This window comes from Harpia harpyja, chromosome 5 (assembly GCF_026419915.1).
Source record: "Harpia harpyja isolate bHarHar1 chromosome 5, bHarHar1 primary haplotype, whole genome shotgun sequence".
Taxonomy (NCBI): Eukaryota; Metazoa; Chordata; class Aves; order Accipitriformes; family Accipitridae; genus Harpia; species Harpia harpyja.
In genome coordinates this window covers 42,106,001-42,121,639 of record NC_068944.1, presented here as the reverse complement: position 1 = coordinate 42,121,639, position 15,639 = coordinate 42,106,001, and the positions used below count along the sequence as shown (strand labels likewise).

General features: G+C 36.6%; 1 protein-coding gene across 3 annotated transcripts in view; it reads right to left on the bottom strand.

The window, feature by feature from the left end:
* C5H8orf34 (chromosome 5 C8orf34 homolog) overlaps nt 1-15,639 on the bottom strand; it is a 175,900-nt gene that overhangs the window by 53,108 nt on the left and 107,153 nt on the right. For all 3 annotated transcript variants that reach the window (XM_052788306.1, XM_052788307.1, XM_052788308.1), the window contains one exon: nt 7,641-7,776. In XM_052788306.1, coding sequence (XP_052644266.1) covers nt 7,641-7,776 — 136 coding nt within the window. The remainder of the gene's footprint in view (nt 1-7,640; nt 7,777-15,639) is intronic.

Genomic DNA, 15,639 nt, shown 5'->3' with positions numbered 1-15,639 from the left:
ATGGAACTTAGTGGGGAACATAATAAAAGATTCAGATGCAGGTGATCTGGATGCTCTGTACCTTCTGCTCTGATGGAATACTCACTATGCATTTATCTACACAGGTTTTGGGGGAATAGCAAAGAAAGCTAGGAGAAAGATGAATCAAAACTATGGGTCAGGTCTAAAGAGGAAATTTAATGTTAGATTTTCCAAACAGATATATCATGTTATATCACGATTTTGATATCAGAATTTATAATTTATTCTCCTCAATTCCCAATTTCTAGTCATATGCATTCCAGGATCCACCATTTGTAGGTTATTCCCCACAAAACATTTAATTAGGAAGGAAGATAAAGTCTAAAAAGAAAAAAAGGAATTTAAAGACATCCTTTGAAGTCACATACACAGTGCTCTACTCCTAACTCTGTTAGGAACAGATAAATGTATACTCCCAGTGATCAGGTTCTCTTCTATCTAATTCCATCACCTCTTGGTTTATATTAACGCTGCAGTTAAAGGGATGATTATAGTTCATGTAAACATACCTGAACCACCTCTAAATTAGCATCTGCAGATGCACTGAATAGTTTTGACAACTCATGTAGCAGCTAAGGAATTTTTGCACAAGCAGAAATCTCCCTGCCAGATTTCAATGTAGGCATAGCCTTTTATCATTTCACCCAGACACCACATATTGTTACATATGCCCAGAATAAGGGGAAAACAGTCCATGGAGTTTTAACATCTTTTAGTCCTGCATGCATTTTCAAGGTACTACTCCCTTTAGTGAGTCACACCAAAATGGCTCAGCCTGGGAAAGACTTCACACTCAGACTTTAACAGCAGTCTGCTGAAAACAGAGCAGAAGCATCTACAGCGATGGCTTGGTCTAATTTGGCAGAACATAAACCTAGACCACCTGTTAAAAACCACACCAGCAGCAAACTCTGCATCCTCCCTTCTTTCAGGATCTATGGCATCTATATGGGATGTCAGAGGTTGCCCCTCTTCTTCACCCTACCTGATCAGACTCTATCCCAATGTTGCATGGTGCAGCACCCATTCCCTGACACCTTCCCATCCCCAGCTGTGGAGTTAGTCTGGGATTACGTGCCTGGACAAGATAGGAGGACCCATCCTGTTTCAAGAGACAAGTGAGCCATCCCAATGGTTTCTGTGCAGGGAACACAATGACAATGAGAGCAGACTAGCCATAAACAATAAAGAAGGGATCTAGTGCACAGCTGAAGTTGAGGAAGCTCAGTAGGCCTCCTTCCTTCACTTGAGAAAATCTTCCAGGAGCCCATCATCTTTAACTGCTTTTTAAATGTGGTCTTTTGTCAGTATTTATGATCTTCCTCACAGGGGTAATTAATTTCATTAATTTTTCTCTTTGTTGTCTGAAGTTTCAGTTGTGTTGTCTGCGGACAGTACATACAGTAACACAGCTTGTTTAACAGCAGTTTTTTCTCTATTTACAGTCATCAGCTTTTCTGCTTTTGATAGTTAAATGAGATCCACTTGTCAAGCTTCAGACACTATTTTCTGCACAGCTCATTATCAATTTTTCCACCAAATGCTTCTTAATGACCTCAAGTCTCATTAGTATTGTTATAGCTTTGTGATACTCAGATAAAGCATCTCCATACAAACTCTTACTCTGTAAGAATCTAAAATGGTCAAAGCTAGATTAACACCAGAGAATTCCCCAACCAAACAATTAGTTCCTGTTCTTTTCTACAGAGATACATCATGGCCCATTCAGACAACAGTTCCATTCTTTCCTCCATTATTCTGCAATTTATGACAAATTACATCCTTCAATTCTCTTGTCTCCTCCCACACACATTCATGGTCCTCATGGCTCTATGTCATGAAGATCTGCTTGAAGTCCAGTGGTCTATGTCAGAGAACCTACATGTGATTCTTAAATTTCACATAATACCACATAGTTTATATAACTATGTCCCAAGTACACATGGAAATGGTGGAGACCACACTGTAGAAAACCAGACTTACTAAAATATTGCAAAAAATCCCAGATACTTAAAGAAAAGTTAATTGGTCTTGGTAAATAAGCAAGCTAACTTGAAGATTGTTTGGAGGACAAGACATCTTAAAGGAGTCAGATACAGATGATGAGCAGGGCAACAATGAAGATTACACAGGCAAGGCAAACTGACATGAGAATTTTTGAGTATTTTTTCCAAACCAAGTTTTGGAGGACCTATAAATGGTAGTATGCAAAGAGCATCTCATTCATTCTACATTAGCAGCTCAAGCACACAAGTTACTACACTTGAACTATAATCCACATCCCAATGGTGATGGTTAGAAAACCCACATTTACTTTTTTAATGTACAGATGTACTTTGTTTACACCTATATATTTGATTCCTCTAATATGTTAAAAGGCCTTAGGACATTCTGCTTTTGCTCTAGCTAATCTTAAAATATTAACTAAAATATTGCATCTCAAACCTACATTTGTATGTGACTAGTGCTCCTTCCCAACATTCTTGTTCAGAAGCCTTCAAGCTTGTGGCACAGTATGTTTTCTATAATCCCATTTCTTTTTTAATCACATGCAACCCCTTTTTTGTATTCTATTGATGTTAAGAAGAATGAATGCAGCCCTTGCGCTATTAAAAACAAAAAGCTTCTTACTTCTAGGAATGCATTGGCAAGACTCCACAAGAACAAGATTTAACTTTTGAGCATGGCAGTGGGCATACATGGCTAATGGGTGGTCCCTACAAAAAAACAACAACAAAAAAGAAAACCACCTAAAATTCATTCAATAGTACATTAATATTATCTTATACCTTATGCATGATTAAATTCTTGCAAAATGCTCAGAGTGCAAGTCACAATACATGAGAAAATATGAAACTGTTGCTTGGCTTTTACAAATTGTCATTTACATCTTTATTTAACCCATATGAGTTTTGCTTACGTGCAAGGGTGTCTTATTATTCATCGGCCAAACCTGAAATTCATTTGTTTTGCCTGTATGTGAGAAAGGATTCATGAAATCGTGTTATAGAATGAGTCAGTCTATTCTCTAAGTCAGTTGCACTAGTTGTGCCCTTAGATGAAGAAGGAATTTTTATTATAATAATTTTACTCAAATGATCTAAATCCAGATCAGTTGTACTAAAAGTGTCTTTGCTAATTTTCTGGACTAAATAGCAAAAAGCAAACCTTCCAAATACAGGGGGTTTTGTAGTCTTTTTTTCTGTATCTATAAACCTTGTTTTGTTCCACCTTGTGAATGATGTCACCCCTTTATTTAGATGACTTAATATGCTGCTTAACTCGCACTGTACTCCAAGAGCAACTATGGGAATAACATTGTTCTGTAGCTACTTTCCCATTTGAAAACCCTCTTAAAGCTGTTATCCATCTGCATTGCGCTCATCGTGTGTGAAACATCTATACAGAAAACAGTAAGCTCTCTGTTTCTTACAGCTATATCCCAGTCTACTAACCAATTTATACTCCAGGAGAATTAACCCCTCCTTTTATTTCTCTTTTTCTCTCTCTGTGTTTTACTTTTTTTGGGGGGGGGAGGGGGGATGTTTGGTTGGGTTGGGGGGGATTTTTTTGGTTTTTTTAATCATAAGCTGTAAAAACTAACTTGGTGTGACAGCTTGAAAGAATCCCCCATCCCCCATCTTTACCTCGTAGAAGTCTGGGTGAGGAACTTCACCTTTTATTAAAATTACTGACCTGGGCTGTGATAACTCTATCTATCTATTATTTGAAGGTGATTGGTGAAATTATCAGCATCGAAGGTTAGATACCAGTTTCTAAAAAAAAAAAAAAAAACCCAAACAAAACCTTAAAAGGTTGGGGGTTTTATTCTAGTTTAAATTCTGTCCATTCTCAGTCTCATTTCTTATGATTCATGAAAAAGCTCTTACTTTTGTCTAAGAGACTTAAGGTAAGGGAGAATATTTTGCCAAATGCAGTGCCTCAACAGCATTGCAGGTTTTCCCCACAATATAAATTGGATTTAATTTGCCTTGTAACAAAGTAGATTTTTATGTCTAACTACAGTCACTCCCATTTGGCATTTTTTTTTAAGATCTTCCTCTGACACTGTGTTAAGTACTGCATCAGAAATAGAATAGGGGAGTTCAAAGGGAAGAACTATTACTGTGCAGAGTAACAGCCTAGTGACGGTCCCAGAAAACCAGCTACACAGGACATTTAATACTACCTTGAACTAAATGCCAGTTACTAGCAAAGGAATAAGGCTGTACTGACAGAGAAAGAGGGAACCAGAAGCTGCTAGTATTGTCCTCCTATTACTACATTCTAGAATTTGGGTCCTGGTTTTCTCATATATTTGAGTGGTACAAAGGGAAGGAGCTAAACTGGAGTTAAATGAAGTCCAATGACAAATATGTCAGCATGGGGGAAACAGTTTAGTCCATTCCTCTCACAAGTCACTGTACTCCCATGCTTAGCCCATTTGTAGGAAGCTATAGAAGCCACAGAAGAGATAAGACATATCGCTGCACTGTACCCTACTGCAGGTGCTCTCAGTGGGCATACAGAATTAAACCAGCACTCCTCTCAGGCTAAAGTAACCTACACATAGCCATAGACCTGTTCTCTCTAACTCTCAAATAACGAGGGAGTTCTAATGATACAGGGCAAGAAAATGTAATCCTAGTAGCAGAAGGGTCTAAAACGTAGACACAATTTCAATGAAGAAGTAGGGTGGAACTTTGATAAGACTATTTGTCCTTCCCAAGTGAGACCCAAAAATTTAAGCCAAATTACATTAAAGCTAGTACTGAGGAACTCCTTCAATTGTTTAAATAAATCCCTCTCAGAAAAGCCCCAACATCTCCGAGGAAGCGAGAAACTTTCTGGAGGAGGCATCATAGAAGGTAAATTGACTGGAAAGTAATCAGAGCAGAACATTTTAAAAAAAAAAATACAGCAAGGTGAAAGAACTAGATTATGCAAATGCAAGAGTAAAATTAAACTTTTTGTCTGAGTCAAGAAGCATGTTTCCTAACATTTGGAACTCCGCCAACCAAATTTCAAGTAAAAAGTCGTATTCCTCCTACAGACAGCTAAAATAGCTTCAGCACACCTGATTTGGTAATCTGATTTCACAAACCTTATTATCTGCAGAACACCTACTGCCATTAATAGCTCCATTCATTTGAAATCACTTTATACAATCAAAAAAAATGGGTAAAATTAAGAGGAAAGACACTTGTTTAATTGTAAACAAAAGTATGCATAACAACAACTTACACTGACTTGTTTTTCAACTGTATTCAAATGTGCCTACAATCAAATCCCATAGTATTTCTATCTAAACTGTACAGCACACAAGACTACTTAGAGAAGAGAATATGAAAAAAAAATCATTTCTAAAATAAATAAATAAATATACTAATAGGTTCTGTATTATGACCTTACAATAAATACTAGGCTTTGTCATACCAATGGAGATAAATGCCAACACTGAGAAACTTTCATAGAGATGACTCAGGCTGTGATTTTATAGCACGGTATTTTCAATGGCTGTATCACCGAGTAACAGAAAATTGAATTGCTCTTGGAATCAAACTGGAAAAACACCTATCTTTGTGTCCTTGAAGCCACTTGCTTCATGCAACTCTCTCTACCCACTACTTCAGCTGCTACAAGAAGGCACTGGACAAATCTGCTGTGCAGGTATCGAAAGAGAGAGCTAACTGCACTAATAACTCTCTCTTGAAGTAAGAGTGGAAAATTGTCCTCAGACTCAGTAAGAAGGAACGCTTCAAAAGAATAGACAGACTTCATCATCTTGAAGAATAAATGCTAGTTTCATCACTACTGAATACAACAGCAATACCCATTTCTCTCTTTTGACTTCCCTTGCTACTGATGAGATGCTATATTTTTTTGATTCCTCCAAAGTTTAAAGAAACTCCTAAACTGCAACAAGAGTGAAAAGAACCACAGCCAAGTAGGTATCATGCAGTTGCTCGCTGACTTCATTAAACAGGGTAGGGAATGAAATTAAGGTGTATAGGTGAAATAAAGCACTGCTTTGCATTCTCTGATAAGTGAAGTGACAAAAGGGCATTTTGTGAGATCCTTCTCTCACAAATCATATTTTAGACTGCAGAGTCATATACTACAGCTAGTTAAAGGACAATAGCAATAGCCAAGGTTGCTAGGTTTGGCTCAAGATCTGAGCCCTTTGTTCCCTGGTGTGCAGGATTGAGAGAATATATAGTATCTTGGCACCTGCTGTTAGCGGCTACTTTAGGGAATTTAAAATTTAATTAACCTTCATAGTAATCCATACAAGATTTTATGTAAATTCAAAAAGACCATGTAGAAAACTTAACACTTCTATTTTTCCTTACCTTTCTACTTGTTAATTCATGGACAACCGATGCCAGTTGAAAAAAGGTGCCACACTTTCATGTAGCTAGTTGTTTGGAAACATTTTACAACATAAGCAATTTGTTTCCAGTGAATTGGGAAGAATCCCATGACTAGTGTGTTTGCTCTTTTCTTAAAGCATAAGGCCACACTGCTGACAGCAAAATTCTCTAGAATTACAAGGCTGTCCAGTCACTTCTGCTCTGACAGTACTGTGAGCTGAAGTTCCCTGAGGCTCCACAACCCTGCTAAGGAGATGCTATTGCACGAGAGATTTGGTATGCCTGTAGATATGCTCCCAGAGCATCACAAACTGTTTTGAAGCCTCTCTTCCTACATAAGTGCCTTTTAAAACTACTAATTTACAAGCAAAATGGGAAAAAAGTAGAAACGTAGGGTGGCATATGGCCAAACTTTTGACTTAATTTCACCACAGGTTGCTTTTTATTTACAAGCGGCTAATCCCCTCTCAAACTACACAATAGAGCAGCCATTGGCAAAGGCAGGCAGATAAAATTGGCATGCCTCTGTATTGTTCTTGCTAATCTGAACCATTAACAGAAGGGTGAGAAGGCTAGTTTTGTCATTTAAACAGGCTTAAATCCTTTCTCCAAATGAGCTTTTGTCTACATAGAAGAATGCATCTAGGAAATTTAAGGGGTTTCTGTTAGTGTTGCATTCTCAAGTTGACTTGGCTACAGGAATAGCAACCTGTTTATTAGGCCCTCATACTGTAAATGCAAGAATTATTTCCAGCTGTCAAAACAAAAAGGGGTTCAACTTGATTAAATTGTTTCTCAGAGGTGAAACAGGATGAGATTATAAAGTGCTAAGAAGCAACTATTTGAAATCCTGAACTGCACCTGTGCAACTAAATCTCCATTTATACAGGTGCTTTTCAAATTGGATTTGAACCTTTAAATTCCCTGATTCATCCCCTGAAAAACCACAGAAGCTCAAATAACTAATGAAATTCAGAGACAGAAAGGCTTAAAATAGTTTCAAGCTGTGAAGTAAGGCCTAATACTAACTATGTTCTTTGATTCATTGTTGATGCGACATATCAAGCATAAACATAAGTTGCACAACCCAAATGCCAGAGGTCATAGGGTAGCCAGTAGCTCAGTAATTATTTTTTCTTTAGCACAGGAGAGGTCATCACCTGGCCCATAAGCACAACACATAGCTGAAAACCTGGGGAAAAGAATGTATTGGTTAGCATGATCTGGTTTTGTTTTGCTTTTTACCTGGCACATCTTGCACAGATATTCAATGTGACCTTTGCTTGAGGCTCAGACGTATGAGCACTTCGAGTTTGATTGAATTTGCTCCCAGAAGACATCACACTTGTTACTCCTTCCATTCTTAGATCATCAAGATCCTCTGCAACAAGACAGAATGACTGGATGAACACACGATTAAATTTTGTAGCAATAAAGGTGCTTCACCTGTAGAATCAATAAAGAATAGAACAACTCAAAAATTGGGATCAAAACACACACAGTTACTTGTATAATAATAAGAAAAAACATTTGAGAGGATTTTTATTTATATATATTATCACCCTATTACAAGGGGTTCCTTGAAGAATATTCAGTATCATTTCCACTTCAAACAGTGCTGCATATTTTTTCAATCTTTATTTCTCTGATTCATTTATAAAAAGCTTGTCATCAAGAGATGCTGTCCAATAGCTCCATTTGACATAGGGCATATCAAACAGAAAATTCATTTTTTGAGTGTATGCTCCTCCTCTGATTTTTTTCATCATCTATTCACTTAGCAATGAAAAAATATTCCTAAAATAAAAGTGCTCTGTTAGACCCAGAAAATGTGAAATGGATACAATATATCACATTGAAAGAGACCATGATGTGCATACTTACATCCACCATATTGCTGTAATATTTGGGCAACTCCTAATAATAACAACTGGATTTTCTACTACTGTAAAATCACTCCCATTTTGCAGGAAGACAGCTGGGGGTCTCAGAGAATTTTTTGCCCAAGACCACACTGGAATAGGGTAGCTCAGTTAGACTGTAAATGAATTCTCTTGGTTTACAGTCAGGACATTCTTTGGGAATAATCTGTATATTTTTTGCTAACATAAAATAGGCAAGTTCTGTATACCTAATGTATCCATAAAGCCCAATTTCCAGTTGTTTATAATTTGGTTAGGTTCTAGCTGAAAGGTAAACAAGCAAAACACTACCTGGCTGCTACTAAATGAGCACCAACCATTCCATGTACCAACTGATGCATGTGGCTTATGGTATACATTATGTGATCATCTAATTAAAATGTCTTTCAGATAATGTATACACATGTATTCTCATATATTTATGTTTACTAAAGAAACCTGATGTTAAAGGATCTGAGTGGAGCAGAAAGTGCATAAAGGCAGACTTTAAATCCCAACATCAGATGGGGAAAAGTCACAGAGAACTTTAAAATCAGAAGAGGCCATGTTCAGCTAGAATTTAAAATACACAAGTAGTCATTATAGACACACAGTTTAGTACTAGGCTCCTCTTCATACATGAAAGAGTGAGATAGAACCCCCTGAATCATTACCTGAAATATTTCTAGTTGTCCTCCATAGTTCATACACAGTACTCTTACCACTGTGCTTCAAACTTTGGGCAGTATGGTCAGATTCTCAGGATTATGCCATGCTAACAACAGTCTTTTGGGGAGACACCCAATTTAATAAGAAACATCCAAGAACAGCAAGGCTAAACTTATATGAAACTTCTGTGACTGAAGTCCTTGAACTAGATTTTCTTATCTGTAAGGTTTTATTTTACTGCTTGAGAAAACTCTCCTCCCTCCCAAAATTTGTTGGCTTGCTGGTATAAATTGACAGTTCCACTGAAGCTTCTGGCATCTATTTACACCATTTCCACACCCTTTCCTTTGAATTTCATCTATGGTTAATATACAAACTAATTCAAAGGACTTGGAAGGCTATATGATAAAGAATCACGAAATCAATCATCTGTGAGTCATTTCAGAAAAGGTATTACATATTCGGAACACATTATGTATTAAATACAGTTTAATTGTGCTTTAAAGAGGTGTGAAAAGTTCCATATTTTTTAACCGATGTAAACCACTGGATGGATTACAGTTTAAATGAAATTGAAGCATATGCCTCAGGTTTTTTTTCCCCTAAACAGATGTGATTTCTTTAAATGAGGTTTTCAACTGTTCTCTGCTTGATTAACTTTTGGCTCTCTGACAACTAAGACTGTTCAAATACAGTGATGACATAGGCTGCCCTCTATCATACTTTTTATATTTGAATCTGTGTATCAAAAACATGTCTTTTTTCATTTTTAGTCAACTACCAACATTTTTCTCTCAAGAGAAAACTAAGCGAAACTTTGTGCACAAAACGTGGATTTCAGAGGTGCCTATAGTTGTAGCTAACAGACAAGCAGGCAGAATATTATGAAGTATTGATTTATTGTCACATGCTGTTAAGACCAATAGCAGTAATGTGCTTGCTACAATGCAGATATAAAAAAAAAAAACAAAACCAACTACATCATATACAATTGTTAATTTTTCTCAAGGAATTTTCATTGATCTAATTCAGCATTGGATGGAATTTGTCCATGGCAAGCTACAAAAAGCTGTTAATATTCCAGCTAGACAGAGAAGTATAACCCCATCTACCAAATCTGAATAACTGCAGCTTTTGATTTAACTTGGATTACTGCAATTCTGCCTCAGTATTGAATGACTTCAGTTTCTCCTGGATGCCTCAAATTTACAGTGCAGATATTGCACTTTCTTCTCACTAAAGCAACTGGGCTTTGAGAAGCTGCCTGGTTCCCAATACCCATAACTTTGGATGGGAACTTTTGAGTTGTGAGCAAGTTTACATGCCATCTGGCAATCTTCCTGATTGACCACATTCATTATTGAAGGCCCTTAATTAAAAAGAAAAAACAAAAAACAACAATAAATCACACAGTAATTTTAATACTAAATTCTGTGTGTGTGTGTATATATATTGTTCAACAATTGATGCATGTTTTGCAGAAGAATATCTGTTCATAAATAAAGATGTTATTAAAATAAATACAAACAATGAGTGCAATAATGCATTTTAAGAATAAAAAAAAGGTTTCCAAAGGTTCAGATGTTTCTATGTAACATCGGAAAGAATCAGTCTTAGCAAAAAAGGATTTCATTGAGAAGTCAATTCCGCTACAGGGTCTGGACCACTGAATCTTTTCTCTTTCTTTGTTTTCTTTGCTAGACCAACTAGTGATGATACAGCTGAGCGGTTCAGTGATTTTATTGAGCAGCAATGAGGTAATTCACTGAGAAAAGAGAGAAAGAAAAGCCAAGTTGATGACTGCTTACGTGATGGAAGACAAGAATTCTGTGAAACTTCTCAAATCCCTAGAAAATTGTTACCTGTCTTTGTACAGTGATAAGCTGGAAGTTCACATAAATGAAACAATCTCACTTGTGCTAATAAAATTTGTTATTTTAATGCATGACTGTGTACTGTATTTCTTTGATTTAATGTTAATTCTCTGCTATTCTCTACATGAATAGGGTATGTCTAGACCCCACCTTGATCCTATCGCAATTTCCATTAAGTATGTTCTGTGTAGTAAAAAAAACTACCTACAAAACAAACAAAAAACCCTTACATTTTTCTCAAATCAGCATTTCACCAAAATAAATTCACACAGCTGCAATCTTCATGCATTGCCATAACAACAATACACGAAAATACTTAGAAGTGAGATAAAGATCACAAATGTAATATAGCATAGCACAGAACCAGATGTTTTCTGTATTAATAATAATGCCACACTAAGCTAAATTCTTTGTGGTTTTTTATAGCCAAGTTTGATCAAAAAGGGAAGGGGAAAAAGGGTATCTATTTCAGCTAAACAAGAACATAGCCCAGTAACAAGGTAATATTTTTAAATAGGATGTTGTTTGTAATTATTTACTTCCTTTTTTGGGGGGAGGAAGGGCTGGGGAGAGGGAAAAGGGCACTAATGCCAAGTATTCTAGAAACTGCAAGATTGCTTAATGTCTTGGGATGACAGGGTGTGGAATCATCTTACAAACATCTACAAGACTTGCACACCATTCACTTTAAGGACAGAGCTCTTTTTATGCAAAACTCCTATTAAATGCAGTGAAAGTTCAGTTGCACAAAAGGCTCACATAATCAGGTTATGTGCTACATTGTTTGATACGATCCAGTCACTTTTGTCTCCTTCCTCCATTACAAAACATGTAGTAATTTCCCAGGAGTAATTCAAGAAGTATAGGGTGCAAAGCTGGAAAAAGTCCTGGTTCATCTTTAGGGAGGTTATGACACCTCAAAGTCTGTTCAGTCTAATGCTAAGAAAAGCACTAAATGTTTTCATGTGAGCGTAAAAAATTCAGGTAATGAATTTTGATTTATATTCTTGCAGGCCACCAGTCAATTCTGATGCACCACCAGTAAAATAATGCCTCTTTCTCTGAAGCAATGAATTTCTCAGGGCACTGTTCTTACATCGTGATAGACATTGATGTATTCCACGTATATAGCATTGACTTGTCAAGGATTGCTGACTGAAGCACAGACTCTTAATACGCTCTACTACTCTCATTAAAAAACCCACAACCAACCAACCAACTCCCCCCCCCTCAAACCCAAAAAATCAACCCCAAAAAACAAACCAACAAAACCCTACTTGCCGATAGCAGTTCTGCTTGTGTTCCAGGATTTTATGCTGCTTTTTATGTCATACTTATATGTTTCTTATTACGTTAACCAATCCTCTCTAGTTTAGATAAATTTTCTTACCAATACCAAGAGAACCCAATAAAAATCCCACCTTAATTCTGAAAGAACTGTTGGGACAAGCAGGAATTAAGCTTCCAGACAAAGACAACCATTGATCTAGAACACTTGATGCTTCACTCCTGAAAATGATGTTTAATCATTTAGTTCAACCGAAGCAAAACTAGAGTTATCTTCTGCAATACACTAGCTACAGAACATCTCATTTTGTTTCCTCTTATTCATCTATGACTTTGATGTCATGGAGTAGACAATCCTGTTAGTCTGGTGCATATGTTCTAATATGTCTTCCTATTAACATCTTCAAATATTGAAATTTGGCCCAGTTCAGACCCATTCCATAGACTGTTGATGCAAATATCATCCTAAGTAAATCCATCAAGAGATTTGCACTCCTTAGAGACATTTTAGATTCCTGAACCCAATGTTCTGAAGACATCTTTATAAGCGTCTCAAGTTGACAATGAATTCCCTAATGTTTGTGCTTCCACTGATGGATCCACTGAAAACCAGTTGAAACATGATGCTGCTAAGTCCTTGAGTTTGCTTGTCCACCTCTACCTGTATGATTTGTCAGAGCCAATCTAGCAGAATCCCACCCCACAATCAAAACCACAAAACCAACATGGGAGTACAGAAAGCAGCATTGTCCACAGGTACTGAAACATACAATGAATCATTGATTAGAGTTCTCACTTTTAATCAGCAAGAGTGAGAGGAATCTGTCTTCAGTTTCTCCATCTTCCTATTTTAAGCTGGGACCAGAATTAACATAGGAGGTAGCCTTTTCTGATGAAGATGTTCTAGTTTTATTAGAGCACACTTCAGTATCTTAGGCAACTACACTAAGCACTGGCCCACAGGGCTCCTGCTTATTCTCCCTTTTTCCACTAGGTGTGATATTTGTTTACTACAGAAAACAAACTACTTGCAGGGAAGACTGATGGAGCACTGACTTAGGGGATAGGAGTGTCTCTAAGATGCAGTGCCTGGGCTTCAGATCCTTGCTTCAAATCAGGGAGATGAAGTTTATAAAACAAGTCTTGGATATCCCAACTGCCCAAACTACTGACTGAATGCAACATTATAGTCTCATTTTATTTAACTGAGAAAGTCCATAACCACAGTTGAAAAGGACTGGCATCATGCCTTCTTATCATTCCCTACTGGTAATCCTAGGACAAATGATCTAATATCACCAAATAACCACTGCTCACCCACTAGTTCAGCAACAATAACTGATTATATAACCACTGTTGCTGCACACCAATAGTAATTTCAAACACATTGGTTTAAACTATCAACTAGGTAGTTTCATTCAGTACTAAAGAATTATTTCAAACACTTTATTTTTATAATAGCAGGAATCTACTATTGATTTGAGCACATTAATTACTTCTACATTTAAAAAAAAAATTAGAATCTTTCACTTGTTACATCACATTCTATAATGCATTACTGCAACTGCCATAATTATACAAAAGTACTTGCACTATAATAATAATATAGAAGCACAAAAAGGTCATGAGAAAATCCACAAAACAACCAGAAATTCTGGACTTCAGAAGGCATCTAAAGGAATGTATTTTAATGTTTTTCCTTGGCAAACTTTTCTTTTTTGCACTTTACCTTTAAGTAAAAAAACTTAAAATTAAAAGCAAATTTTGATCAATATTTCTAATCAGCTCCAATTCTGATGTCATTTATTTAAGCAACCACTATATTTATTTGAATATGCAATTCAGACCTCAGTCCAACTCTGCGTTCTTAAAGCAAACCACCAAAAAAAGCTTTGTCATAATAATAGAATAAGCCGTGTTTAAATCAGTAAGCTTTTTTCCAATCATATCAAAAATATCACAGCATTAGAAAGGAATGTATATTTAAAAGGTTTCATTTTGTTTTTAATTTCAGTATGGTTTTTTGTTTTCTAACAGAGAGGAGCCAGCCATAATGTTTTTCAAGTGTATTTGATTAACGTAGTACAGATGTTCCTTACAAAATATATCCAAAATACTGAATTTCACATTACATTGTCGCTTACGTTTTTCTTTATTAAATCTATTTTGACTTAAACCGATAATTTGCATGCTGTTTATCTGAAGTTTTACAAAAATCATCTAAGATGAATAATAATTCATTAATTCAGTAGTATACCTCACTAAACATAAAGCAACTACAGCGAATTTTCAGCCAGTCAGAGAAGATATTAAACTGTTTAGCTTTGTATGAATCAGTTTTTGCACTGAGGGCCACATTCATATTTCTTTGCATCCACCTAATTTACTCTACCAGCCCCTTGGCAGGATTAAGCTTGGCTGGCTTGTCAACAGGCCAGTGGAAATTCATACACCTTTTATTGAAATGAAAGTTGAGGCAAAGCATAAAAATTACAAATAATCTTATGCCAAACATTTCCAGTAACACTGAACCTTCCAACAGCTTGCTTTTGAAAATTAGTACAAGCATTTCTGGAGTGCCAGTTACTAGAGCATCTGTATGTTCTCTTCCATAAACCTATCTAGATCAAGTATTCCTACAGTGGAAATATCTCTTTTTCCCCAATTTCTTTTTTTTTTTTTTTTTTTATCAAAATGATCAAATTCCAAATGTAGTCAAACACCTTAGTTGTCCTTCAGAGAATCTTCTTCATGAAGAGAGAAATGCACTAAGTAAGAAACAAGATGCTTGTACAGCTTAAATTTTATACCAAGAAACTAGCACATCTCCCATTTTTAAAAAGTGCTTTTCAGTCAAGCACTATAACCAAATGAACCCAGCTGCAGACCAAGCTCTTGTGTTAGCAAAGTTCGATTTAATTTAGGGACTTATATATGAGTGATCTCAGACTGGACGGTTTGGGTAGGCAGAGAGAAAGCGAAGAAATCTCTAAACTCTCTGCATGCATAGGCACATTTAGCAAAAGATACTTAGTATGTTGTATGTGAAAGGTCATAGTAAGCTCTAGGTGCATTAAAGTCTTGACTGAGACAGTAACATATCAGTAATTCCATGATAATCACCAAAACTCTTAGGTAATAAACTAGAAGAAGCAAACTGTAGATCTTTGTTACTGGTCTTCAAACTTCTGCCGAACTGCAAAGGGACAACTGCCCTCTTTGTTACCTCTTGTCCTGGTTTCAGCTGGGATACGGTTAATTGTCTTCCTAGTAGCTGGTACAGTGCTATGTTTTTGAGCTAGGTATGAGAAGAATGCTGATAACACTGATGTTTTCAGTTGGTGCTAAGTCATGTTTAGTCTAAAGTCAAGGATTTTTCAGCTTCTCAAGCCCAGCCAACAAGAAGGCTGGAGGGGCACAAGAAGTTGGGAGGGGACACAGCCAGGGCAGCTGACCCAAAGTGGCCAACGGTGTATTCCATACCATGTAACGTCACATCTAGTACATAAACGG